The sequence below is a fragment of the Canis aureus genome, chromosome 9 (assembly GCF_053574225.1).
Source record: "Canis aureus isolate CA01 chromosome 9, VMU_Caureus_v.1.0, whole genome shotgun sequence".
In the NCBI taxonomy this organism is placed as follows: Eukaryota; Metazoa; Chordata; class Mammalia; order Carnivora; family Canidae; genus Canis; species Canis aureus.
This window is the reverse complement of record NC_135619.1, coordinates 70,995,663-71,023,301: the sequence shown is the minus strand read 5'-3', so window position 1 is coordinate 71,023,301 and position 27,639 is coordinate 70,995,663. Positions and strand designations below refer to the sequence as shown.

The 27,639-nt window shown below is 54.9% G+C and overlaps 1 protein-coding gene across 4 annotated transcripts in view; it reads left to right on the top strand.

Moving 5' to 3' along the window:
* Positions 1–25,797, top strand: part of BCL11B (BCL11 transcription factor B) — a 91,436-nt gene extending 65,639 nt beyond the window's left edge. For all 4 annotated transcript variants that reach the window (XM_077910561.1, XM_077910559.1, XM_077910560.1 and 1 more), the window contains one exon: positions 23,557–25,797. In XM_077910561.1, coding sequence (XP_077766687.1) covers positions 23,557–25,682 — 2,126 coding nt within the window. In that variant the 3' untranslated portion in view covers positions 25,683–25,797. The remainder of the gene's footprint in view (positions 1–23,556) is intronic.
* Positions 25,798–27,639: the final 1,842 nt, after the last annotated feature.

Sequence of the window (27,639 nt, the reverse complement as noted above, 5' to 3'; positions counted from 1 at the left end):
CCAACCCCCACCCACTCTTGCAGTGCGATGATGATGATGATGGTGATTACGATAAAGACGGTACCTGTTCCATCAGGTTGCTGCAAGGTTTAAAGAAGGGTCGAGGTATGAGTTGTGCCTAGCACCTGGGGGGTTGCCCCATCACCATCTGTGCCGCCCGCCTCCAAACCCCCCTAGTATTTGAAGTGTTAATATTGTGATAGCTTTTCAACTACTGATTGGTTTTAAGCAGTTGATGGTCAATTTATTTCTCAGACATTCTTTAAAATGAGTCTTGGTTTGGTTTCCAGGGCTAGAAATCTCTGGCTAGAGTTGCTTTTTCCTTTGTAGAAATATTTGCATGGGCCAGTGGCCACCTCTCTTGGGAAACTGGGTGCTCTGCGGTGTGGATCGTGCCCTTAGGAAACCACTGGGTGCCTGGAAAATTGGGGTGATGTGTGTCCACTCTCTGCCCTGCCCAGATGCCCGGGCTCCTTCTCACCACATGGGCCTGGCCGAGCCAACTTCCCTGTGTCAGCAGAGTTGGGTTTGGGAGAATAAAGGCTCCGAGGGTTGCCTGAGGCAGCTGGCCGAGGATGGGGAGGCTTTGCCTTCGGTTTGGGTCAGCAGATGCTGACCACAGGTCCCTGTGTGCCAGGCCTGGGGGAGGCCCTGTCCTCAAGCAGCTCCCATTCCTGGTCTCCCTGCTTCCATTCCGGGTTGGTCTGGAAGTGTCTATGTCAGCTCCTGCCCTATACCAGGGGTACACGACCTTGGTGGGCTGTGGCTGTGATCCTGGCTGGAGGAGTGGGCCACGTGGTGTGAACACAGATGCCTCCCACCCCCCAGTGTCTTGTGCAAGGTGGCTTCCCTGAGCTGGGGCAGAGAACCCTCCACCTTTCCGGGGGGCAGACAAAGCACCCCACACCCCCCAGAAAGAGGCCTGTCATGCTCGAGGGCCTCCAGATGTGAGCTCCTAAGCAGAGTTCATGGAGTCGACCCCTTGCCTGTTGGCTGCTGCTCCCGGGCCTCGGTGGCTGCCTACGTCCCCTGGCTCTGGCTGTGGGCACTGGCCTTTCCGTGCTTGGCACCGGCTCAGCTGTGGGCCTTCTGAGTTCCGAAGATGCTCCTGTTTGGATGACAGACTTCGGCCAGCCCCTCCCCTGCCCAGCGGGGTGGAGTCGGCCTTCCCATCCAGGCTGACCAGGCCTGGGCTCCGGGGCCAAGGAGGTGGGTGGGCTCTCTCCCCCATGACGTGGGTCCCCGCCGCATCCCAGATTTCTAAACACTCGTGGGTGGGCCTCGTGGGCTTTCACTGCTCACCCGTGCTGTGTGTTAATAAGATTGTTTAAAAAAGAAAAAAGACAAGAGCCCTGCCAGTGGTGGGATTTGGTGCCTTCAGAAGCAGAGGGACGGAGGAGGAAGGGGGAGCTCTTCCACAAGAAATAGACTCTCACATCTTGGGATTTGGGGAAACAGAACAGGCGAGGGTGTTTTTTTTTTTTTTTTTTTCCCTTCCCAGGCCTTCCGTATTATTAAGACACTCTGTCTTATAAGGGATGTTGGATAATTAATCCTGTGGCGAGGCAATAGCAACAAGCGTTAGAATATATTTAAATAATGAGGAAGCTCTTTAATGTGGACCCGTAAAATAATTGTGGGCCAGTGGCATGAAGGAGCGAGGATCTGGATTTATTGAAATGTACTTTCCCCTTCAGAAGATGGGGGTGTTCTTTTGTGTACACACACACACACACACGCACACACGCACACGCAGAAGCACGCACGCGCACACACACAGCATTTAGCCAGAACCCTGCTAAGTCTTTTCCTTTTTCAGTCGAAAGGAATCAATTATGCCTTGTGGTCGCTTTCCAAAAACCACTTTTGATTGTGTGATTTTGTTTCATCGAGAGCTCCAATCAGCCCCTCAGAAACAAGCGGGGGGAAAAAAAACCCTCTCACCAAATATCTGGGCGTCCGTGCAGATTCTCAGCAATTGAGAATATTGACAGCAATCAGAATTCCATGGCTGTTGAAACTTCGCCTCTAATTGAACTGGGAAAGGTAAACCCAGATTCAGGGCTCTGCACGCTGTAATTGCAATAATTTAATTTAGCTATTTAACCTGTAATTCAGTGGTATTTATTAAGGAGCATGGGAGAAAATGAGGCCATTAAGAGCCAGAGATGAATACATTGAAATGAAAATGAACACTTCTAACTGCCAGTTGACCTTCGGTTTGTAGCAGTTTTTATTAGGCTGGTCACGGTAATTACCAGGACGTGAATCAGGGAGGAAAGTGAATAATTCAGTAATGAACATTTTTATTCATTATCTCGCATTTTCAGGAAGCGGACAAGTATTGCGCAAAAGTATTGGCGACTCGCTTTTTCTGTTTGTTTTTTGAAAAATGATTGTTTGTGGACAGTGGCCCCACGCAAAGCGTCATTCCGAGGAGGGAGTTGGCAGCCAGGGAGTCGGACAGAGGCGCACTGGTGTCAGCGGCGCTGGGCCTGCTTCTGGGGTGTGTCGGGGAGCCTGCCGTCCAGACGCAGTGGGCATCGTCAGCCTGGCGTGGACGAGGAGAGCCACACACCTGCTGGCCTAACTGAGGAAGGCTTTTCCAAAATCAGTGATCAAATGGGAAGTTTTCTTCACATGTGCTGACCGAGGGAGGGTGGGGTCAGCCAGGTGTTCCTGTGCGCTGTTAGGGTGAATTATAAAGAGGGGCAGAGATCGGGGTGCGGGGGCTAGGGGAGCAGCTGGGAACGGTATAGCAGGATGCTTTGTACCCCTGTACCTGGGAATGCCGCTTGTGGGACGCGGGGATGTACGGGAAAATGTGTGCACGCACCTGTAGTCTCCTTATAATGGTGGGAAGTTCTGGAAGCCAGTAGCTCCCAGGGGGGAGGAGAAAGGTTAGAATGTGCAGTCTCCCAGCCGTACAGTGGAACATCACATAGCAACCAAAAATAATGACTTTGTGGCGTTTCTAGCGATGTAGGAAAATGCTCCCAATGTGACACCAGGAGACAGAAGCCCGAACCAAAACTCTTACAGAGCTCACTCGGTAGATGTCTGTGTGTGTGTGTGTGTGTGTGTGTGTGTGTGTGTGTGTAGGAAAGGGTGACCCAACATTTCGATGGAGGTGACCTTGGTAGTTTGTTTCCCCCTGTATCCTGGTCTGTACCTGTAAAGTTTTCTACGAGAAGAAAGTCTCCCTTTAAAAATCGGAAGACACAGTAATGTTGATTTCAAAAGCTATGGTGACTCTGGCTGATTGGAAAGAGAAGTTTCTAGCCGGGCAGCCTATGTCAGGCTCTGCCCAGCCTCTGGTTTCATTAGCTCTTCCTTCCACTTCCCAGAAAACCATTCAGCCCTTAGAGGTAACAGGGGTACAGGAGCCGAAGACTTGTGTCAGCCGGGCCGTGATGGGTAGCTTCCCAATGCGGCCTGGTACCTTTATGCAGCCGGGAGGCACCTTCTTGTCATTGGCATTATTTCCATTCCCTGCCTGTGGCTCCAAATTGGGGAGTCAGGGCCTGGGTGAGGCCCAGACCTCCGTCCTCTGGGGCTGGGGCACGGGCTTCTGAAGGGGATCATTTGGTAAGGACATTTGTCGAGTTGGTGGCCAGTCTCCGCCTCTCCTGTCCGCTCAGTCTAGCTCCGGTCATTTCCATCCAGAGAGAGATGTCAGACCCACACTCTTCATGCAGCAAGAAGACCAAGTGTAGCACGCATGTGCATGTTCACGTGTGCACCTTAGAGGTGTTGGGAGAACCTCAGTAGATACATGGATGGTCTGCACCCCACACCCACCTCGGCAGGGTCTTCAGGTCCTCTCCAGAGGGCCCAGCGCTCCCCCTGCCCCCACTGACAGCTATAGGAGCCTGCTGGAGGCTTGTTTCCCGGGGGGGGGGGGGGGGGGGGAAGGGAAGAAATTCTCTTTACAATTTTTTTTAAGATTTATTTATTTATTTATGATAGACACAGAGAGGCAGAGACACAGGCAGAGGGAGAAGCAGGCTCCACGCGGGGAGACTGATGTGGGACTCGATCTCGGGACTCCAGGATCGCGCCCTGGACCAAAGGCAGGCGCCAAACCGCTGAGCCACCCAGGGATCCCCTCTTTCCAATTTTTAATTCTCCAACTTCGTTTTCTTTAAAAAGTGCACTCTGGTAGTTGGGGGGAATAGACACAATGGCAGGTCTGCCCTGAATTCAGAGCATCTGGACCCTGCTTTGTATACTGACCTCGGCTGGCTGGCTGGCAGGAAGGGGCCAGGGGGCTCTTCAGGCCCCGGGTCGCTGCCTGGCACACGCTGGGCCCTCTGCAGATGTGCCCATCTGCCTGCGCTCCCCTTCCCCCTCATTTGCCCACTGTGCCGACCCGATGCCACCATCTGTAATCCTGCACATGCCCTAAAATGAGATGACGGTCAGCAAAGGCTGCGTCGTGTACGTAAGAAGAGCACAGGCCGGGAGGCAGGAAGACTTGCAGTTGGCCTCTGGCTCTGCCTCTCGGGCCAGGGTCCACTCCCAGGTGTGAGGACGAAGTTCACGGGGTTATACCTACCACTCCTGCAGGCCAGGTTCCTAGCACAGGGAGGGTAGGCTCTGGTGAAGGTTCCTCGTTCCCCTCCAGTCCCGAGCTTGCTGTGACCACACTCAGCATGATAATCACACCTACTTCACTGCAGAGGACCCAGGGCCACCTTGGATGTGAAAACACCTGGCTTATGCCAAATGCCCAATGAAAGAACTAGGCTTTTGAGGTTTTCAGAGTGGATGAGTGCACACATTCACCACACACAGAGCTTCTGCGTCATTGTCGGGGGCCCCACGATCCTCCTTCCTTCTCTCCCTCTCCCATGGGCGTAAGGCATTCTCCCTGACGATGGGCACAGGTCTCCCCAAAGTGCGGCTGACCCCGCCGAACCTCTGAGGCTTCGATCTCTGGGAATCTTGGGAGCATTCGTCAAAACAGCTGCAGAGGCTGCGTGGTCAGAGGGGTTGGACTGCTGCACGGTGCGAGCCCGGGAAGGCTGTGTCCTGGGACCTTTGGTTGCAGGTGCACCAGTGGCCATGGTGGTTGTTGGCCAGGGCACGGGCCTGTCTCCCTGCTGAGCGGGCTGTCCCACCTACCTTGCTAGGAGAGGAGCCAACACCAGGACATTTAAGTCTTCGTGTTGGGGGAATAGCTAGTGGACCGCCACCTCCCATCTTGTAAAGGTCCAGAAGAGAGCATCACAGCGCTGTGTCCCAGTAGCCACCACGACAGAATGCAGCGTCCTCGTTCCTGTGGAGGAACTTTGGAACCTTTCCTCCTGGTTGCCTGGTTACAGGATCATCTGTCCAGAGTTCCCCAGAAGGGGTTTGGCTGGGGAGCCACGGGAAGGGGAGTCGGGAGAGTGGCTGCTGTTGGGAATGCAATGAGTACATTCGATCATATCTAATTCCCATTTATATTACGTCGGACAGCCCCACTGCCCAGCTGCCCTCTTGAAGCCTCGGACCGCTGGGGTTTTTTGATGCATGAATGAAGACTGGGAAGTGGGCCAGGACTTGGCTCATGGGCTTCTTCATCATTTATTAGCTTCTAGTTTTAATTGTTTCCCGACTTCTTTCCAGATATTTATCTAGCAAGAATTGTCAGTTCTTGCTGCGCTGTGCAGACGCAAGGGGCAGGCGCCAACTGCAGAATTTTAACGGCTCTTCTGGGCGGCAGGCAGGCATTTCAATCGAGTCCAGCAGGTGTTGGTGTTGGGAAAGGAAGCACCTACTATGTGTGAGACAGTGCTGCATGATGGATATGGGGAGGGGCTGGATGAGGCTACCACAGGGAGGCCTATTGTCTCTGGGGAGGTGGGGGAGGCAGGTACTATTACATAGAGACCTATATTTTGTTTTGTGCGCCACCTGGGCTACACCCCTCCGGATGTGTGACCTCAGGCAGAGACCTCTCTGAGGCTTGAATTCTCCCTGGGATCCGAGGTGACAAGCCTAGCAAGGGTTACTGATGACACACCGAGATACCCGGCAAGTACTTGATGGGGGCAGGCCATGGTTTTTGGGGTGCTGTGTCCCAGGGAAGAATGGCAGGCAGAGCAAGGATAGGACTTTGGGCTGGGGATGTAGGCCATGGATGTGCCACCTGCCTTTTTGTTCTGGTCTCATCTGTGAAACCAGGGCACTGAGGGAGCCTTTCAGAGGACACATGGGGAATGACAGGGGAGCACTGGCAGCTTAGCTTCTCTTTCTTCCCTTCCAGAAGGAGTCCTGGGTTGAGTAGACCCGCCATGTTGGTTCCTTTGGTGGTTTGGTGAGTCCTTGGATCGGGAACCAGGACTTGGCTGGTGTGTGATCTTGGGAAGTCCTTACTCCATGCTGGACAGCCTTGATTTCCCCATCTGGTACTGACTGGGAGAGACTGGGCGACCTTGCTTGTCACCCGCCCTTGGTTTCACGATTTGGGTGGCCTTAGGCAAGCGTGAGTAAATCCTCAGCCTCGAGTTCCTCATCTTTGAAGCACAGTGAAAGCGTGTACCTATGGGATTGCTATGAGGGCCAAACAAGGCCCCGCTGACCTGGTGCCCATGCTGCAAATCTGTCAGCTCTCTGGGGGGTCACTGTCATCAAATGTGGTCAGTGCCATGGTGAAGATGATGAGCTTTTGATCCAGACTGTCCAGGCCTGGGTCCTTGGTTCCTGCATATCCCGTGAGACTTCTTCTGGGAGTCTCACTCTTCTCCCCAAAAGACAAAGAGAAATGAGCTTACTCTTGGGGCCATTTTACAGACAAGGAATGTCACACTGAATGACAGACGCAGAGAAATTGTGTGCCTTGCCCTGGGTCATCTGGCTAATAACTGCTGAGCCTGGACTGGAAACCTGTAGCAATTGTGCCCATTGCTCGTGGCACATGGGGCCCCCCCCAGGCCTCCTGCTCTGCTCCCAGTGTGGAGTATTGGTCCAGAAGCCCCAGCTCCTTGGCAGGCCTGGCCCTCCAGACCTGAGTGTGTTTTCTGACCTGGTGATGGCCATTCACTGACCGCTGCCTCCACCACTGGGGACAGTCTGGGACCGGAAATGATTATTTTCTGCTCAGGCTTGGAAGAGGGAGGACGGGTCCCTGGTGTGGCAGCCCTGCCACCAGCCCCCAGGTTCCCGATTTTGCTTCTTCCCCATCACGTTTAGGAGGATTACGGCGAAGACCCGATGCTCGTGTGCAGGGCCATGCACATTCGTCACAGAGTCCCCATTTCCTTGGGCATTTGTTGAATTTGCCATTTGCAGTGGGGCCTCATCGGTAGGCAGAAACTTTCCAAACGTTTGGGGCCCTTGTTCACACTGACAAGCACAGGGGCTGGTACAGTGGCTGGACCTCGTTGGCATGAGGAATTGATCGGAGTTGGGAGAAGAGGGGAGAGAGAACAAAATCCATCACTTTGTCAAGCTTGCGTCTGGAGCGTGAGGCTAAAAACCCCTTTTTGGACTTGGGCTTTGCAAAGACCGATTCCCTCTGAAATGCGGCCGAAGTGGTTTGCAACAAAATGATCCCAGACTTGATGGGAAAGCGGTGATCTCAGGCTCTCTCTATGGTCTGGACTAAAACGTCTGTCACCCGTGGAGTTTGTAAATGCGTGTGTTTGACTATTGTTTCTTCCCTCACTTGTGCTGATTCTTACGATCCTGGGTTTGGGTTTACTTGTTTATCTAATTTTTTAGAAGGGAAGCATTTTTATAGGAGAGAGTGGTAAGAGGATTGGGGGAGGTCACCCCTCTGCAAGCAGAATCTGAGCTTTCCGGCATGTTGTGCCAAGTCGATGGTTATTATTCCTCCGGAAAATAATGTCCTTTTTTTTTTTTTTTTTTTTTTAACTTGCTTTTAACATTCTGCCCTTGGCATCTGTTCCAGGCATTGTGGACGAACGTAGACTGTGTTCTGACAATGGGTTAAAGCAAGCACTTATTGAAAAGCATTCTCTACTTAATTACATTTCCTTCTTCTGGAAGCTATTTTAATTTTTTTTTTTTTATAATCACATGTTAATTGTGTATTAGCGGGGCCTTTCTGATTAGTTGAAAACATAATGAAACCTTTGTAAACAACACAGAGAGAAAGAAAGAGGAACGTGTGAAGCAGAGACAGTGGTGAGGAGCCAGTTCTAAGAGGCCCAAATAACTACGTTTCTTGCTGCCGGGGAGGGGTGGAAATTGTACCTGGAAGTCCCTTCTGTGAGTGACCGGCTCCCCTGGTGGGGAGGGCGAGGCCACAGCTGTGGACGCCCCTACCCCCCAGAAGGAGAGAGGTGGGTTCCTGCATGGTCCTGCTCTTTCTCTTCCCTCCCCGCTCCATCCTGCTGTCATTCATTCATTCACACACTCATTCGTTCACGTGCTCATTCACAGTCGCAGCACTGAGCGGATGCAAGGTTCTTTACACGCAGGCTCTAGATCCTCTGTACAGGTTTTAATGCCACCTGAGGAGAAGGAAACTCAGCCAGCAGTTGCATTCACTCGTTCATGTCCAGGAGAGCCAGATCCGTCGGCCCCAAGGACCCATGGCCTCATGTGGTCCTAAAGTCCCCATGCCCCTCCCTGTGCAGACTTCGGCAGGCCCAGAGACAACCTGGTACCTGTCCAGAGGGCAGATGGGTAGGAGGAGCCAGCCAGGGCTGGGCCTCCATGGGTGGAGGAGAGTGGGTAGGGGGGCTAGCAGGGTGGAGGAGCAGGGGGCGAGGGGGAAAGTAGCATGCACCATCCCCAGAATGTGGCCGCCTCAGTGTTTTTTTTTTTTTTCCTTCTGCCTTTTAACATCTTTATTGAAAGCCCCAGCCCCAGTTTACAACCCCTATTGTAGTGAGAAGGGCCCCCGAAGGCCGTGCTCTGTTCCCCATTTAAAGGGCCGGGCTTACAGGGGTTTTGCAGTTCCCAGGCTGTTATTAGGGAAGCGTGGCTGGGGCGTTTGAAATGCAAGTGCTACTGTGTGCGAGCGCCAGGTTCACCGTGCGCGCTCCAAGGAAACGCTGCCAAGGCAGTGTTGTGAACAGCCGCCAAGCAAAACACACGCATGCCGTCCAGTGGAGCCAGCTCACTTCTGCAAATAGAGGAAAAATTGACTTTCTGATTTGGAGTGTTTCTACAGCTAAGAAGAATCACTCCAGTGATTGTTCTAAAAATATTCTGGAGGCAGCACGTTCTCGAAGGCCTCGGGATTCTGAGCGGTCCTTAATTGTGCTTTTTATGTAATCTCTCTGGATCGTGTGTTTTTTTAAAAAAAGGAATTTGCTTAAGCCTGCGTGGTCATCTCCTCGCCCCCCCCCCCGCCCACCGCCCCGGCCCCCCTCCCCCCCCCCCCCGTAAGTATTGCTGCAGCGTAGAAGAGTGCCGTACACAGCAGAAATTGTATTTTTATCTCTTTGACTTCAGGAAGTATATTTGGGTTTTCATCCCCTGCAGCCGCTGTCGCAAGGCTCACATCTGAGCAGCTGAATCTAGGGCAGCCCCTGACGTCCCTGCCCTGATGGCAGAGCCCGGTTCTGGGGCGGGGGGAGGCGTCCCTCAGGCGGAAGGGTTTTTGGAGGAGGGCTGGGGGGTGGGGGTGCTCTCCCCATTAATGCCCTCCCTGCTCCCTCTGCCTGTCCAGGCCGCCACTCCCCCTTACCGGGCCCAGACGGAGCTCCCCGGGAGCCATGGACCTGCCGTCCCCAGTGACTCTGGGATTCGGATGATTTCTGTAACGATGAAACTGACTGGGATGCCCCAAGCTCGCCTCTTGCCAAAAGTAAATGATGTCAGCCCCTCCTCCTCCTCTCTGACTCTCAGTTTCTCTCCACCCTCTTTCCCCACCCCTCCCCACTCTCTGTGTCCCCCCCCCTCGTTCCCCCGTTTCTCTCTCCCAGTATCGAAAGTGAGGGCCCCGTCCCCAGGTTGTGCACCCAAGGCACGGCTGACGGTTGGGGCTGGAGGGTTCCTCGTTGTAGGATGTTGAGCAGCATCCCTGCCTTGACACACCCTCACCTCCCCCAGTCGTGGCAATCAAAAATGTCTCAGGACGTTGCCAAAATTCCCTGTAGGGGCCTCAGTTGAGTACCACAGGTCTGGCCTCTTTTCCCAAACTTACAACCAGAAAAAGGCCAGAGACTCTTAGGAACCATTTATAGATTTACAAATAAGCAATAATAGCAGGGTGGAGTCAAAGGCCTTAGAAATCGAGAGTGAGGCCCCCACTTGAATTTTACCCCCAAAGTGAATTTTTTAAAGAAGCCGCAGGAGAGAGTGCCTGGGTGGCTCAGTGGTTGAGCGGCTGCCTTTGGCTCAGGTCATGATCCCAGAATCCCAGAATCGAGTCCCGCATCGATTCCTTGCATGAAGCCTGCTTCTCCCTCAGCCTGTGTCGCTGCCTCTCTCTCGGTCTCGCGTGAATAAATAAATAAGATCTTTAAAAAAAAAAAAAAAAAGGGAAGCTGCATGAGGATCTGGGTTTGAGGGTGGCCCCGGTGTGGCCGATGAGGGCTGGTGAGCTGTCCCTCACCCCTGTATCTGTAGGAGGTAGAATGGCCAGGTTGGCCAGAGTCTGCGCCTCCAAATGAGCAAAAGCAGCTTTCTCTGAAATGTTGGCTACGTGGAGCTTCTGAGACCACCCTGCTAGCATTAGGTACCTGATCATCTTATCAGTGAACCCACAGTTGGGAGGAATTTGCCAGCGTTTTTGGCATCGTGGGCTGGGAGCTTCGTTTTATTGCCCTTCCTCCTTTGCCTGCTCGCACCATCCCTCACTCACTTCCCTCCTTCCCTGAGAGGTTGTCACCCCGTGGGAGGAAGCGGACTGAGCCTGCTCATGGGCAGGCACCTCGTCTTGACACTATAGGCTGTGCCCATTAACAAGAATCACGTTCTGTGGCTTTCATGTGGACTCATTACTGCGGCAGCCGGTAGGTAGGGTCAGGTGCCAGGTGTCATTTCATCCATCGGCAGACTCCTCTTGGAGAAATCTAGAACTGGGTGGTCAGCGGGTTTTGTGCCGAGCTTCCTTGGAACGCCGCATGGCCAAGTATGCGTGTGACCGCGAGAGAGTGATTTCCTGGGCTCAGCCAAAACCCATGCTTCCGCTGGCTTCTCTCCGCCAGCTGGCCAGCAGAGCCAGCCTGGAGGTGCAAGAGCCATTTCGAATTCACAGGACTCCGCCTCCCCTGGGGCCTGGGCTTCTCGGCTTCAGGTTCTCCAGTGTAGACCGGACAGCACCATCCTGGGGGCCTCCTGGCTCCAGATTGTACAGTCAGTTTGGGCGGCGGCTCATCTGCCCTCCACATGCTCCGCCCGTGTCCTTTGTCACCACGAGCACAGCACCCCTGCCCCTTGGCATTGCTGCTGCTCTCGGGTGCCCTTGCTTGGGGGGGGGTGCAGGGGGAGGCACTGGTGTGAGAGCCAGCTGGCACAGGCTCTGCAGGCCACGGGCAGGAGCCACGTCTCGCCGGCCCCAAGCCTCTGTGGGGTCTAGCCATTGGGCGGCCCAGCCACCGTGCTGAGGCTGCTGGTGTTTGCAGAGGGGCAGTGTTGAAGGCACGCGTGTGGTCGTCTGCCCGTCCCGTGTGTGTGTGTGTGTGTGCGCGTGTGTCAGAGAGCGCCTGTGCGCAGGGGAGGTGGAAGTGCTCGGTCTCGCTTTTCCATCACCTCCGTGAACATTTGGTTCATCTCTGAATCCTCTGATTTCCTGACGCACGCCGGGCAGCTTGGCTGCGCACAGAGCGCCCGGAAACTTCGACACTGAGCCGCGCCTGGCGAGGATGACCATCTCCCCGGCTGCCGGCGGGTTGGAGGAAGCTGGCACCGTGGCAGAGGCAAAAGCGCTGCAGAAGTGCCGCAGGTTTTTCATATGGAAATGTGAAATAATGGGGTGATTAAATAGAGCTGTATATTAAAGTACATCTGACATTAGAATTACCATAATGTGCTGTAGCCTTAGGCTGAGTACTTTATTTGCCATCTGCGTCGGCCCAAAATCCCCCGGGGAAGCGCTAAAATATTCTGAATAAACTCAGCTCGAGTTCTTATTGAGAGTAAAATACCATTTGTGGCACGTCGTATTGATTCGTCTTAATTGTGGTGCAGAAAAGAACATTCACTCGCTGATGACTTTTGTGCTCGGTGACAAGCTGGCTGGAGTAACTCAAACACTGCAGTTGGTTAACCTGGTCGGGGCCAGGCGGGCACCTGGGCTCCAGCCAGGGTGTCGCGGTGCCACCCCGGGCGCGCCACCGTGGGGGCTCTCCTCCAGGGAGGGTGCTGGGGAGAAGGGCCCCCCCATTTGGGGGCGGGCGGGGCGGGGGGAATTCATACCCTGCCGGCAGTCCCCTCTCCCCCGGCCCCCCCGCGCCTGGCCTCGCCTCCCCGCCACGAGGAAGCACTGACCGGCTGCAGAAGGACGACCCGACGTGTGGCGGGTTGTCCTCGAGGGGCCACGGCCTCGGTCTCCGCCTGCGGTTGGCGAGACGTACCGTGCATATTGAAATAGAAAACAAAACGAGAAGAAGGGAAGGAGAAGGGGAGGAACCCACACACCCGAGCCAGCCTAAGCTGGGTTGGTTGCTGGTTGGTGGCAGTGGGACCGGGTAAGGGTCCCCACGGCCCTTCGGGAGGGGGCAGGGTGGCGCAGTGAAGACAGGTGACCCCGTTGGTGGGGAAAACACTTGGCCATCCAGACGGTGCTCCCCCATTCACACGGTCCAGTTTTCATCCCATAATTGCCCATCATTATACACAATTTAAATATTCAAACATCCTCCACAAACCTTGGGCTAGCATGTTTTTATTACAAATTCAGAACAAGGGAATAACCTTTAACTTCAGAGACAAATGAGACAAATTTACAAGTGCATGTCTGCTGTTTTCTTGTGTTTTATCAATCCCTGTGGACCGGAACACTTTTGCTATAACGCCACTCTGAACAATATACATATATTACTACTTGTTTGTAGTGTGTGGGTAATGAGTCCCCTCTGCATTAGCTAACCTATATAACTCGGCGTCGAGGCTCTCCATAACGTCAATTATCTCCTCAGAGCTAAACGTACACTCCATTAAAACGAGATTTACTGCCCCTGCAATACTTCTTGGGGTGGAATGTGGAGATTTTTGTGGATTTAAGGAAAGGAAGGAAGCCTTATTCCTGCCTCGTGAAGGAAGTCATGAATAATGGAGAAGAGAGACTTCCTGTGTCAGCCGGAACGCGTGCGTGAAGATACCCACGAGGTGTGCACACGCCTGTGTGCACCAGCTCTCACACCCGCAGCTCACGCCTTGAGTTTGGTGGCTTTTTTTTTTTTTTTTTTGCCTGTTTATTTCTTAATTCACTCTTTATTTTTCCATTAAATGATAAGGAGGATTTGCTCCACGCTTCCCCTTCACATTCTCTGCTAAATTCCTATCTTCAGAGTGCTACAGTCCTTTCAGAAAACCTCATATATTTGGGGTGGGGGGTGAGAGGTGGGGGGATGGAGACAAAACCAGCAAAGTTTATCCACTGGCGCACCAGAAAGAACCTACGGTTGGGTCCTTTTCGGAGAAGTCTACAGCAGGATTTCAAGGGAATCTGACGATGCATTCATCTATTTTGGGGAAGACATACTATTTCCAGCTGATTTGCGTGCCTTATGCAAAGGGGGGGAAGCTCTATAAAGATGATCTTGAGGGATGTGCCGTAGTTTCTCAAGAATGCCGTGAGCGAAGTTGCCACACAGAACATCGCTCGGCGTGTCCTGCCTCCGGCTCTTCCATCTTACAAACAGACACCGTCGTTCTCACCCTTCCCCAAGATGCCCCCGCGGTCAGCAGTATTGCTTTGTTTCGGGGCTGGGGGGGCTATTTCCTGAGCCTGAACTGCGCACCTGGTCTGACCACAGAATTGAGCTGTTGAAATCGAGACTGTTTGGGGAAATCTGGGGTGCATGGGGCCAGCAGCTGCAGTTCAGCTCTAACCCTCGCTTCTCTGTTCACTAAGACCCTGGACCAGCCTGTTCCTGAAGCTGGCTCACAGGCCTGGCAGGCTCAGATGAGAATCTTGCTGGAATAATAGAACTCCTGCTGGAGAGAATGATTTACAAGCCACCTCAGAGGCTAGCGATCCTCATAGGCTGGATTTTAAAATTCCTCTTTGCATTTTCCAGGCCTCCTCCTGGTTTCATTTCTTTGTGTCTTAGGGTTCCACAGTTTGGGAAGGGTGGATCTGGGTCTCAGCCCTTCAAGGGGTTCCCCTCCATCCTTTGGTTGTACTGACATTTTGTTGTACGGAACTGTTTTGACTCAAGGAGGCCTTGAGTGTGGGTTTGAAAATCTTCATATATATATATTTTTAAGTATTAGTGTTTACTGTGATGGAATTTATGGCAGTGGAATTTGGTCCGTATCTGGCTCCATTTCTTGGTGTTTTCAGAGCCTCCTCAAATTGATCCAAAACCCCCTTTCCAGTCCTCATCCTTTAACCTCGTCTCCATGAATCTGGGGTCCCACCTCCGTGCCTCTGTGTATGCAGTTTCCTCTGCCCGGCACACCCTTTGTTTCCTTTCTCAGCATCACAGACTCCTTCTTCCTTCTGAATTCAGCTCCAGGAGCTCCTCCTCGGAGAGGTCTTCCCTGATCCTCCCACACTGTCCACCTCTCCTTCCTCCGGATCCTGTGCCTCACGTCACAGCCTCTCCTGGTGGCCGCATGGCCTGAAGACTTACTAAAAATGTGTGGACTCCTGAGCCCCTGCACTTGACCGCAGGCTCCACGCAGGCAGACGTCCAGTGCTGGGTCCCTCCACTCAGCACGGGGCTTGGCACCCAGCAGATGTTTTCTGCGTGGTAGAGCAGATGACTACGTGGTGTCAGACAGATCTTTCATCCTTTGCTACCGCCATGCAGCTCCTGGGGTGCCAGCTGTGGTGTGACCTTGGTACTGTCCTCATGCACTCCTTGGCCTCCTTAATAGAATGACACCTGAGAGCAGCACGTGTTCTCCACATTTAATATTTAGCCCTGGGTTTGGATGGTGAGTGTGGGCATGTCAGGACAGCCCTACACCAGGAGCAGGTGCCTGTGGAATCCCTGCTAGGTACTTCCCTCCCCAGCAGCATCTCCTCATTTCGCCTTCCCCTGTGCCTGTCTCTGTGCGGCCCGGAGGTTGTTTGTGCAGTGCCCTCCACCCTCACACCTTCCTCCCTCCCCCCCCGCCGTGGTCTGGCAGGTACCCTTCTCCGTGTGTCTGGCTCCAACTCACCTCCATGCACTGTTCCCACCTGCATCCTCCCTAGGTGCTCTGTGGTCACTCAGCAGATTCTGCTCCGCCTTAGTATCTTTTGTGTCCACTCACCACCCCTGTTCCTCAGTCCCTACCTGTGGCCTCCTGGAGGGGAGGGGTCTCAGCCAGTCCCTCTGAATATGCCTGCCATAGCTGGCACCTAGTCCGTGATGACCGGATAGAGAGGTGAATGAATGAATGAGTGAATGAATGAATGGATGAATGAGAAAGGCATGTCCTTGGGACACAGACTTCCTTGGGCTCACCCATTTCCCAGGTATGCCTCTTTTGCTCAAAGCAAGATTCAGTGGTGTTTTTGTGCACGCCTGGGTGCCTAGGGGAATGTTGGAGGAGGCTTGAGTTGGAGGCTGTCCGGGCTGGAGGCCCAGTCTCCCAGCTGAAGTTAACTCCAGGCGTATGAAGCCCACAGTGGACCTCTACTACAGGGATGCTGGCAGGGTCAGTGGACTGTCCCCAAACACTGTGAGGCTGGGTGGAAGGTCTGTATTCTCAGCCAAGGTATGCGCGGCATTTCTTGCACAAAGCCTGTAATTTGCTGGTGTTCGTGGGTATAGGTGGAGAGGTTTGTGTGGCTTCTCCATGCCGCTCCCCAGGGCCCACGATAGTGGAGTTTGCAGTCTCATGGAGGGGACAGCCAGGTGTGTGTCTGGACACAGCCGTACGGCATAGGCCGTATGCTCAGACCCTCTGTGAATCTGGGTTCTGTGACCCATAGCCATGTGACTTTGGGTCCTGCACATACCTGTGATGAGACTTAGTTTCTTTTTTAAGTCTGGATTAAAACCCACTTTCCAGAGTTGCTGTGAGCATCCACCTGAGAGCACAAGCCCAGCATTGACACATACAGATCACATGTGAGTTGAACACACCAAGGTCAAGGACAGATTACGATAGTACCTGTGATCGGTATCAAGTAGCATTCCCAAAATGTCTGGGGGGTGGGGGTAGAGGTGCTGGGTCTGAAAAGACATTTTGCAGGTAGAGAAGGAAAGGCAGGTATTCTGGGCACAGGGAACAGCAAGTCCCAGCCAGTGTGCAAACATGTGGCCCCAAGGAGAGGACCAGGAGGGTGAGTGAAGGCTGAGTGCCTCGTGTTTCCCCTGGGCAGCAGGGGCTGTCATTCCTGTGATGTGAGAAGATGGGTGGGGGGGACCTGTTGGCCCGCCCTGCTGAGGTTGGCTTAGAGGGGGTAGGGCGGTGGCTGTGGCCTCGTGTCCAGGTTCCGTTTCAAGTCCCTGGGATCCTGGCCCGCCCAGGTGGTAGGTACAGCGGCTGAGAGGCGTGGGTGTGTTGGGTGGAGCCTGTGCCCGCTGTGCCCAGGAAGTGGTGCACTAGTTGAATGCTGAGCTGAGCTCTGTGGAGCCAGGTGGGTTCACCCAGACCTGGGCAGACACCCTCGTCCTGGTGACGATGTGGTCAGGAGCGCTGGCCGTAAGGAAACGGACGGCCAGGCCACAGTGTTTTCACAGGTCACCCGCAGTTCTGAAGCACATTAGTTCTGAAGTGCATTAGTTCCTGTGTGGGTGGCCATAGTCACAGCAGCGGCCAAGGCCAGCGTGGTCCCTGTGCTCAGGGAGCTTGGGATCCAGCCTAGATGATTAATTTCTTTTTTAAGATTTTATTTATTTATTTAACAGAGAGAGAGAGAGAGAGAGAGCGCACAAGCAGGGGGAGCAGCAGAGGGAGAGGGAGAAGCAGGCTCCCTGCTGAGCAGGGAGCCCGATGCAGGACTTGATCCCAGGGCTCCCGGGATCACAACTGGAGCCAAAGGCAGACGAGAGCCCCACACTGCAGGCTCTAAACCCCAGTTCAGCCCAGTCCATGCATTCTTCCCTCTCCCAGCACCCCGACTGCCTACCAACCAGTGCTCGGACCTTTCATCACATGATCGAGAGGGGCATCAGGGGCTCCATCTCGCCCAGCCTGTGAGCTGTGCCCTATCTAGGGAGAGTACCTGGTGGGTGCCCAGGGTGCCCAGCTCCTGTCTGTGCACTGAATAAATGAAGGGCCAGGGGGATCTTTGCTTTCCACGGGCCATACCCTGCCACCTAGTTAATTCAGCCCCATCTAACCTGGCTCCCCATTGATGGGGCTTCTGTGCACCGGGATCCACGGAGGGCAGAGGCAGAGGCATGTGGTAATGAGGATCTAGGGGATTCCAAGGCCTGGAGGGGGAGTGCAGGGATGGATTGGCCACATCTGCCATGGGCAGTGGTGGAGGGGCGTGGGCTCTGTTAGGCGGAGGCTGGCTGAGCCCCGGGGAGGCCACCCAGGAGAGATCTGTCACCCTCACCACCAGCACCAGCACCAGCAAAGTGCATCTCTTACTTTTTCCGAGAGATGTAATGAGCAGGATTTCACTGAGTTACTGCAGCTGAGCCGAGAGCAGGACAGCTCCACTTCTTTAGCACACTGGCTGGAACCAAAGCTAAGACACCGTGGCCCGGGCTCCCCGTTGCCGTGCACAGGTGCCTGGGCCTGGGGGCCCCAGGTCTGTATGCTTTTCTCTCTCGACCCGGCTTAACCGCCTTGTCTCTTCCAGCCCTCAGTGTCCTGCTCTGTGAAATGGCACGAGTGACAGTTCTCACTTCAGGGGCTGTGCAGAGCCTCGGGGGAGGTCAGCTCTCCCGAGGCTGCAGGCAGGCCCGTGTGGGGATTTAGTGACAGCTTATGGTTACTGCTGTCATTATGATGCCCAGAGCTCCACCTTGTCGGTCAGAGCGGCTGAGGTTTGACGGAGTACCTTTGGGGACGGCCACGCTTTCAAATAATAGAAACACAAAACCTTGCAAAGACCGCCGCGGCAGCCAGCTGACATTCTCTTTCTGGGATCGTGAAGGGGAGACCGTCTTTAGACTAATAAGGGGGTCTACACATCGAAGGGATAATAGTGATGATAATTCCTATCATTTTGGAACAGTGGAGGCAATATTGTTAGTGGTTCCAGATTCTGGAGTAGGACTGGCTGACTGGCCCATGAACCAAGCCCTCTCTTGGGGCGCTGGGCACCCTGAGGTCCAGAGAGAGGAAGGGCCTGCCCCAGGGACCCAAGGATCCAGCATCCTGTCCCTGCATTGGAGTCCGGGGTCCTGTCGCCACACACACACACACACACACACACACCCAGCAATGGGCTTACTTTGTGAAACCTCTTCCTCCAGGGGCCAGGCCTGCGGTGGCCCCCACTGGGCCCCACGAAAGATAATCCTGTGCGCTTCACTGAAGGAGGACACACATGGTGACAGGACAACCTCCTTCTTGGCCATTTGCATTGTAAAACAGGCCCTGACAAGTGTAGCAAGAATGGTCAAGCCCTCAGGGGGCGCTGTGTGCTGGAGGGTGGGCAGGGAACGAGCCTGGGGTCCCTGGGGTCGGGAAGATTTAGAGTTTCAGCCCTCACCTGGCCTTCCTCAGAGTCTGGGTGAGTAATGACAAAATGTGCCAGTGCGAGCAAAAAGCGCTAAACCAGCTGCGGAGCGCTTTGCAAACGGTGGAGGGCTGCGCGACGCCAAGGCCCAGCTCTCAGCGTCCAAGTGTCCGGATTCCCATTTTGCATCCAGCCCTGGAGAACGGCCCCGGGCGGGCTCTCACCCGTGGCCCTGAGTGAGCTGAGAGGTGGCACAGCCTTGCTGTACCTCCCGCAGGCACAAGTGCCCTTCCACGTGCTGTCACTTGGCCTTTGGAGAGACCCGTTAAACTGGCGCGCTCAGCTGTGGCCTTTTCATTGAATAAATTACTCAATTAAAGGTGTGTTTTTTTATTGAACATCCCTGGTACCTTTATTGGTCTTATTAGAGTAACTAGCATAATAAGGAGGAACAATTATTTAAATGCTCATTTAAAAAAACACAAAAAACTAGCCTCTGATAGCAGAGGGAGACTCGCACTCCATCGCTGGAGGTCTGGTTGCCGGTCCGCCCCGGAGTGTCGCTCTAAGAAATGGCATTTCCCTCACCGTTTGCAAGTTTTCACTGCCATGGAATCTCTCCTGCACCAGGCAGGCTGCATTAGAATTCCTCCCGGGTTTTATTACCGCCAGACTCACACAGAGAAGCATCCCTGAAACGTGCACTGCCAGGTTCAAGGATGGATGCTAAATATCAAAACCTACAAAGCCCAACTCATGTAAGTCTGGGTTGTCGTCGTGGTGCTTAATTCACAGCGCGTGTCCCCGTAAGGGATCTCCTGGGGGTGGGGGGGGGCGCCCAGCCCTCTTCAGAGGCAGGCATCTTAGGCCCACTGTCCTGATGTGGAAATTGAGGCTCAAAGAGGTGGTGATGTGAATAACTTCACTGTGCCGGTGATGTCAAGGCCGAGGAAGGAACCCACGCCGTCACCCAGGCCCTCGGAGCCTAGAGATGGCAGGGAGGGTTTACAGCTCGAGAAAAACAGAAGGACTGCCTTTAGAGCCAGTAGAGCAAAGAAGATCCAGTCTGGGTTCCTGCCAACTGAGAGTAAAAGTGTCTGAGGACGCGAGCAAGCAACTAAGGACAGACACGGGCCCCGGGTTCTGAGTTGCCAAGCCTGATTTAGTGATCGCAGTGCAGCTGACATTTCTAGGTCTGTAGGCCGGGTTTGATGTTGCCGGGCGCGCCACTTCACGATAATCCAGACAACCACCGTCTTGTGGAGCCTCAGCAGCCCCAGTGGCAGCGTGGTAGGAAGTGGGTCCCGCCTGGGCCGCTGGCAAAGTGGTGGTCCCCTCGTGGAGCCTCCAGCTCACCTCTGGGGCAGGTGGCCGTGAGCTTGAGGGAGGGGGTGACCTCTGGGCCTGGGACACGGAGGGAGCCCATCCTCTGGCCGAGGGTCTCGCATTGCATTTAAAAATGAGCTGCCCGTGACCGGTACGCTGCGAGTGTAAAATATTTAGCGAGTTTTTGAATGGAAAAATGTTCTGAGTGGCTCTTCAAAGACTTCTGACATTGTTCACTTGTTAGAAGTGAGCAGCCCTAGTGCTCACGGCTACTTCTAGGCAAGAGAGAGCCATGAAGTGGTAATATGGAAATGAACATTTTATTAAGGGGAAAAAAAAAAAAAAAAAGCTGGGGGAGAGTGAAAAGAGAGTTGTCTAGGGAGGGCCTTTGAGGGCTGCGAGATTTAAAAAAAAGAAAAGTCAGAAGCTGTCAGATCCTGGGAAGGCCGTCGCCTGCAGTGAATCTTGCCATCGTGCCGAGGGAAGTCTGGGAACCGAAGCAGTTCAGGGCTGCGGGGAAGGAAGAGCTCAGCCCGGCATGAACAGCGGCCCTGGGATCCGGTTGGATGGACAAGTCGCTCTTCCCTACCCGGTGGTGAATTACAGACAGGTAACTTCTTCCCTTGGCCGCTCCAGGGTTTTAGAAGTAGCTTTTAAATTTTTTTTTCCTTTTTTTTTTTTTTTAACAAGAAGTGGAAACATCTGAGCTCTTTAGAACATGTAGCTACATGCTTCCCAGCAGCTGCCATTTTGAGTTAAAAAAATGTTTTAATCGGCCATTTCGGCTGAAGAACAGTCTTCTTGATTCCCGGCCTGCCAGGGAGTTCTGCATTTTCTTCTGATAGCTGCATTCCTCACCAGCGGTGGAACTTTCTAGAAGATACGTGGAACAAGACCCAGGAAGCGCTCTGGAGTTGAAGCCCAAGGAGATGATGACGACGACGTACAGAGAGATTGGGGGAAAGGAGGAGGTGGTCCCACTTAAAAAATGAAGAACCAGAGCAGCTGTTGTGCCATAAATCGATTAATTAAGAGTTTCTGAAAGCTAAGGTGAAGGAGACAGAAACGCTCTTTAATTTGAAGATCTATGACCTTGTGGGATGTGGTGCTTCATTTGTGTTATTAGCTCCTGTGTTATTAGCTCAGAAAGGGACGTTTTATTTATCTTCTTGTTATTTATTACATATTTATTTTGCCCTGCTCCAGAAAAGGATTTGAGGAGGACTCTAAATACCGTGGCTTCTGGCCAGCTCTCTCGTGAGGCCTTCTGAGGCAAAGGGCTCTGTTCTCCCAAGTACATTAACTAATAAGCTAGGACAGGAGGTGGCATCTTCTCTGCCAGCCGAGGGCCGTGCTGGGCGGGAAGGCCCAGGCTTGGCGCCGCTGTGTAGTGGGCGCCCGTGAGAAACATGGCAGCCAGGGCCTCCCAAGGCCTCCCGTTCGCTTTCCAGAGGGGGGGAGAAACCTCCTCGGGGACTACACCTTGGAGTTGGGAGTTGGGTACGTTGGAGAGGGAATTGCCCAGACGGACTGGGGTACATTGGAGAAAGAAAATGGACTCAGAAATTCTCCTTGAGCTGTTGGCAAAAAAAAGCCAAGTGAAGCCAAATCTCACAGTCCTTTTGAGTCTCTGAGCTCCCTGCCCACTGGTCTCCGTTCCACCGAATAGGAATAGGAGGCCAGAGCGAACCCATCCCTGTGGGGCACCCCGCTCCGACAGCACGTCTTGGTTTCCAGTGGCGGGTGTCCTGGCCCAGTTGGTTCTGGAGTTTCTGAGAGGATCTCCAGGCAGTGCGTGGGGCGGGCAGTGTCTGCCCTCTGAGGCTGTCCAGCCGAACCTGTGCAGAACAGGGCATTGGGTCCTGCAGTCGCTTGGTTTTTACAGCTAAATGTGAAGCCCCCTGGGACCATCACTCGTGTGCAGAAAACAAAACAAATCTCTGTGCAGGATCTCGGAAGGTCTTCTGGGGACCCGCTGAGATTGGGAGTGGTGGGGGGTCTTCTCCACTCCATATCCTGCTGTAGTCTCAGGTCACCTTACTGATTTGGGGTCTGGAAATTAATTTGCACTTTTGGCTTCACCAGGGAGTCTGTGGCTACCATTCTTCCATCAGCTTTAAAAATCTTCCAGTTACAGGAAAGTTTAAAAAAAAAAAAAAACAAAAGGGGGTTTTCAAGATGGGGGCTGTGATGTCTCGTTGCCTTTCCCCTCCCTGGCTAGCGAGCGAATCTCCTGGCAGAAAGCAGGGCCTGCCCGCACCTGCCCCTTTACATAAAGCATTAGGAGAGGCTGAGCCTGGAGGAGCAGCAGGCTGTCCCCCAAGCTCCAGGGGGGCCAGCCGGCCGGCCGCACGACCGGTTCTGGGTGAAACGTCCAGCTTCCATTTTGTGGCTGCCTCGATGATGGGCAGAGACAGTCACGTTTTTGGCCTAGTGCCACAAGTGTCCACTAAGATTTGCTCCCGATGTCACCGGAGCCAGTAGGTAACAGATCCACACTTGCCACCATTCATCCTGACCACCTCGTCAGATCTGATGTTCTCCCGTTAGCATGCCAGCAAAAGGGCTTCACGTGGGCCAGTGGCCCCCCATCCCGCCCGGTCCCAGGGGCCTGTGGGGGTGGGATTCCACACGGTGGGTAGGGGTGTGTGTGAGGCCATAGGTGGGAGGGGTGGGGGGCAGTGAGCTTCCTAACAGGCTAAATTCCTTCTGTTCTACGCATCCGTGTTTAAATGTGATGGTACTTTCTGCGTATACGCTGGTGTATGCAACCCTAGAATTTCCCGTTGCTCAATCCCAAATGATGGAGAGGTATGAGCCATTTCTCTGTAAAAAAAAAGTTTGCCAGGCAGTTGAGTTTGACTTGTGAATTTTAGAACCTCCTTGGATCAAATCCTGCCTAATCACTGGTCCTCAAGGTGGAGGCGGGGGGAGAAGTGAGCTGTGGTTTTGCCCCCCCCCGCCCCCCCCCCCACCCAGGGGACATTCGGTGATGCCTGGAGAGATTTGGGATCCTCATAACTGGGGGAGGGAATGCGACTGGCTTGTGGTAGGTAGAAGCTAGGGATGCTGCTGAACATTCTACAATGTGTGGGACCTCCCCCCCCAACCAACCCCCCAATCATCCTGGCCGGTTCAGATGTCAGCAGTGCCTTGGTTGACAAACCCCGGTCTTCGTTTTAACAGTGACATGGGGCATTCCCACAAACGCGACCTCGTGTGGCTTCCGAGATGATGGGGATTCGAGCCGCTTTTTTTGGGGGGGGGGGGTGGCAAGCCGAGGTCTAGGGACCCTGGGGTTGCTTGTGGAGGTCGCCGGGCGATCCGGGCTTTGCCGGGGCCACCTGGCCACAGCCCTCCAGCCAGCCGGGTGGGGCCTTGGCCGGGCCGGAGGGTCCCACACGTGGGGTGCGGCCCGGGCCTGCTGCTCCGAAGGGTCCCCCCCCCACCCCCCCCCCGCGCCTGCGCGCCCGGGACTCGCCTCGCCCCGCGCTGTGCACCTCCCGGCCAGGGCCCCGCGGCGCGCCCCCGTCCGCTTCTCACGCTCTCTCTGCCTTTCTGTCCGTGTGTCTCCCCAGGTAAAGATGAGCCTTCCAGCTACATTTGCACAACATGCAAGCAGCCCTTCAACAGCGCGTGGTTCCTGCTGCAGCACGCGCAGAACACGCACGGCTTCCGCATCTACCTGGAGCCCGGGCCGGCCAGCAGCTCGCTCACGCCGCGGCTCACCATCCCGCCGCCGCTGGGACCCGAGGCCGTGGCCCAGTCCCCGCTCATGAATTTCCTGGGCGACAGCAACCCCTTCAACCTGCTGCGCATGACGGGCCCCATCCTGCGGGACCACCCGGGCTTCGGCGAGGGCCGCCTGCCCGGCACGCCGCCGCTCTTCAGCCCGCCGCCGCGCCACCACCTGGACCCGCACCGCCTCAGTGCCGAGGAGATGGGGCTCGTCGCCCAGCACCCCAGTGCCTTCGACCGAGTCATGCGCCTCAACCCCATGGCCATCGACTCGCCCGCCATGGACTTCTCGCGGCGGCTCCGCGAGCTGGCGGGCAACAGCTCCACGCCGCCGCCCGTGTCTCCGGGCCGCGGCAACCCTATGCACCGGCTCCTGAACCCCTTCCAGCCCAGCCCCAAGTCCCCGTTCCTGAGCACGCCGCCGCTGCCGCCCATGCCCCCCGGGGGCACGCCGCCGCCGCAGCCGCCCGCCAAGAGCAAGTCGTGCGAGTTCTGCGGCAAGACCTTCAAGTTCCAGAGCAATCTCATCGTGCACCGGCGCAGCCACACGGGCGAGAAGCCCTACAAGTGCCAGCTGTGCGACCACGCGTGCTCGCAGGCGAGCAAGCTCAAGCGCCACATGAAGACGCACATGCACAAGGCCGGCTCGCTGGCCGGCCGCTCCGACGACGGGCTCTCGGCCGCCAGCTCCCCCGAGCCCGGCACCAGCGAGCTGGCCGGCGAGGGCCTCAAGGCGGCCGACGGCGACTTCCGCCACCACGAGAGCGACCCGTCGCTGGGCCACGAGCCCGAGGAGGACGACGAGGAGGAGGAGGAGGAGGAGGAGGAGCTGCTGCTGGAGAACGAGAGCCGGCCCGAGTCGAGCTTCAGCATGGACTCGGAGCTGAGCCGCAACCGCGAGAACGGCGGCGTGGGCGGGGTGGGCGTGGGCGTGGGCGTGGGCGGGGTGGGGGGCGTGGGCGTGGGCGTGGCGGGCGGCGTGGGCGTGGGCGTGGGCGTGGGCGGCGCGGCCAAGGCGCTGGCCGACGAGAAGGCGCTGGTGCTGGGCAAGGTCATGGAGAACGTGGGGCTGGGCGCGCTGCCGCAGTACGGCGAGCTGCTGGCCGACAAGCCCAAGCGCGGCGCCTTCCTCAAGCGCACCCCGGGCGGCGGCGGCGGCGGCGGCGGCGGCGGGGACGCGGGCGACGACGACGACGCGGGCGGCTGCGGGGACGCGGGCCCCGGCGGCGCGGTCAACGGGCGCGGCGGCGGCTTCGCGCCGGGCGCCGAGCCCTTCCCGGGGCTGTTCCCGCGCAAGCCGGCGCCGCTGCCCAGCCCCGGGCTCAACAGCGCGGCCAAGCGCATCAAGGTGGAGAAGGACCTGGAGCTGCCGCCCGCCGCGCTCATCCCGTCCGAGAACGTGTACTCGCAGTGGCTCGTGGGCTACGCCGCGTCGCGGCACTTCATGAAGGACCCGTTCCTGGGCTTCACGGACGCGCGCCAGTCGCCCTTCGCCACGTCGTCCGAGCACTCGTCCGAGAACGGCAGCCTGCGCTTCTCCACGCCGCCCGGGGACCTGCTGGACGGCGGGCTGTCGGGCCGCAGCGGCACGGCCAGCGGGGGCAGCACGCCGCACCTGGGCGGCCCGGGCCCCGGGCGGCCGAGCTCCAAGGAGGGCCGGCGCAGCGACACGTGCGAGTACTGCGGCAAGGTGTTCAAGAACTGCAGCAACCTGACGGTGCACCGGCGGAGCCACACCGGCGAGCGGCCTTACAAGTGCGAGCTGTGCAACTACGCGTGCGCGCAGAGCAGCAAGCTCACGCGCCACATGAAGACGCACGGGCAGATCGGCAAGGAGGTGTACCGCTGCGACATCTGCCAGATGCCCTTCAGCGTCTACAGCACCCTGGAGAAACACATGAAAAAGTGGCACGGCGAGCACTTGCTGACTAACGACGTCAAAATCGAGCAGGCCGAGAGGAGCTAAGCGCGCGCATGCGCGCGCGCGCGTGCGGGCGCCGCGCCCCTGCACGGGGAGCCGTTGCCAAGCGACAGAACGCTGACCCGACGACGGACGCCCGCCCCCGCGTCTGCGCAGCCGCGGCCCCCCCCACCCGCCCTGCGGCCCCGCCCCCCGCGCGCGCGGGCCCCGCCCCCCCCCGGAGGGGGCCCCAGGGGACGCGGCCGCCCCACCCCCCCACCCCGCCCCGCCCCGCCCCGCCCCGCCCCAACCTGTGTCTGCGAAGTCCTATGGAAACCCGAGGGTTGATTGAGGCAGTAAAAATTGTGGAGCCTTTTAACTGTGCAATAATTTCTGTATTTATTGGGTTTTGTAATTTTCTTTTCCTTTTTTTTTTTTTTTTTTGGCATGTGCAGATACCTTTTTATTATTATTCTTTCTGTTGAAGTTCTTTACAGAGATTTTTGTTGGGTATCCATCCCTCCTTGTTTTCTTTTTGTTTGGTTGGTTGATTGTTATTGTTAATTTTATTTTTGTTTTTGTTGTTTTTTTTTTTTTTTGGTGGTTGTTTGCTTTTTTTTTTTTTTTTTTTTAACCCAGTAGTAGCCTAAAGCAATGACTCCCAAGCGATAGAGAAGGGAAGCTTATCTTTTAAATTATAATTTGGGGGGGAGGGCGCTGCTTTTTTGAGATTTTAAGCTAAGCATGTGTAATTTCTTGTGAAGAAGCCAACACTTAAATGACTTTTGAAGTTGTTTACTTTTTTTTGTAGTTTTTTTATTTTATTTTTTTATTTTTTTATTTTTTACCTTGTTTCTTTTTTCCTTTGGTCCTGAAATAAACAGTGGCATGCTGGGGGTTTCTTTGGGGAGGGTTGGGTGGGGGGGAGTGGATGTACAGCGGATAACAATCTTTAAAGTTGTAGCACTTTGTTTCAGAATCAGAATGGAGATGTAGCACTGATGGCCTGTCCTGAGTCACAGAGGCCTTTCCTGTGTTGATTTCAAACCTTTACATTTTATAAGGAAACGTTTCAGTGGTGGCGGTGGGGGGGGGGGAGAGAGCTAGAGGACCCCCCACCCCCACCCCATGAAACTCAGCACTGCCAGAGAAATAGGAATTTTTGAGAGCTGCCGGGGAGATGGCCCGAGAGCATGCTCTGGTTGTGCATCACCAGTAGGTACTGTCCTTTCCTCGGAGTGTCCTTGTGCCTGGGATGCCATCTGCGTTCTTGGCTGTGGATTAGGCTTAATAAAATGGGCAGAGGGTACTTTTCTTGGGTAGATGGAGGTGACCTGCAGTGACATAGAAAGGAAGGGACCAGTGGTATTCTTTCAGGCTTCTTCTGGCTTGATGGCTTCTCTCTCAATCTCTCTCTCTCTCTCTTCATCACCACCCCCCGCCACAAAAATCCCAAGTCGTATGTTTCTACCAGTGATGATTGACCATGTCTTAAGCAGACAAGTGCCCCAATGAGGTGAACGGAGAGAAGGCGGTATTCTCTCATTGAATGCACACTGATGACATTGTATGGAGGGGGGTGGGGGAGGATCTTGCGAATTTCTGTTCCCCTTTGACCGGAAAAGCAGGGAAAGAGTTCCATCCGAAGGTGCCCAGCGCTACTTCCCCAATTTTTTTTTTTCCCCTATCCCATTAGGTTGGAAGGTACTAAACATTGAACTGTCAAGATTAGACATTCGAATTCTGTTGACCCGCACTTTAAAGCTTTTGTTTGCATTTAAATTAAATGGCTTCTAAACAAGAAATTGCAGCATATTCTTGTCTTTGGCCCAGAGGTGGGTTAACCTGTAAGGACGGCTGAGATTGAGTGTCAGTGTTGCTAAGCGTGGCATTCACAATACTGACACTATAAAGAAGAAAATAAAATAATTTATTGGACGGTTTTTCTACTGCCATTCAATTCGATGTGAGTGCCTTGAAAACTGATCTTCCTATTTGAGTCTCTTGAGACCAATGCAAAACT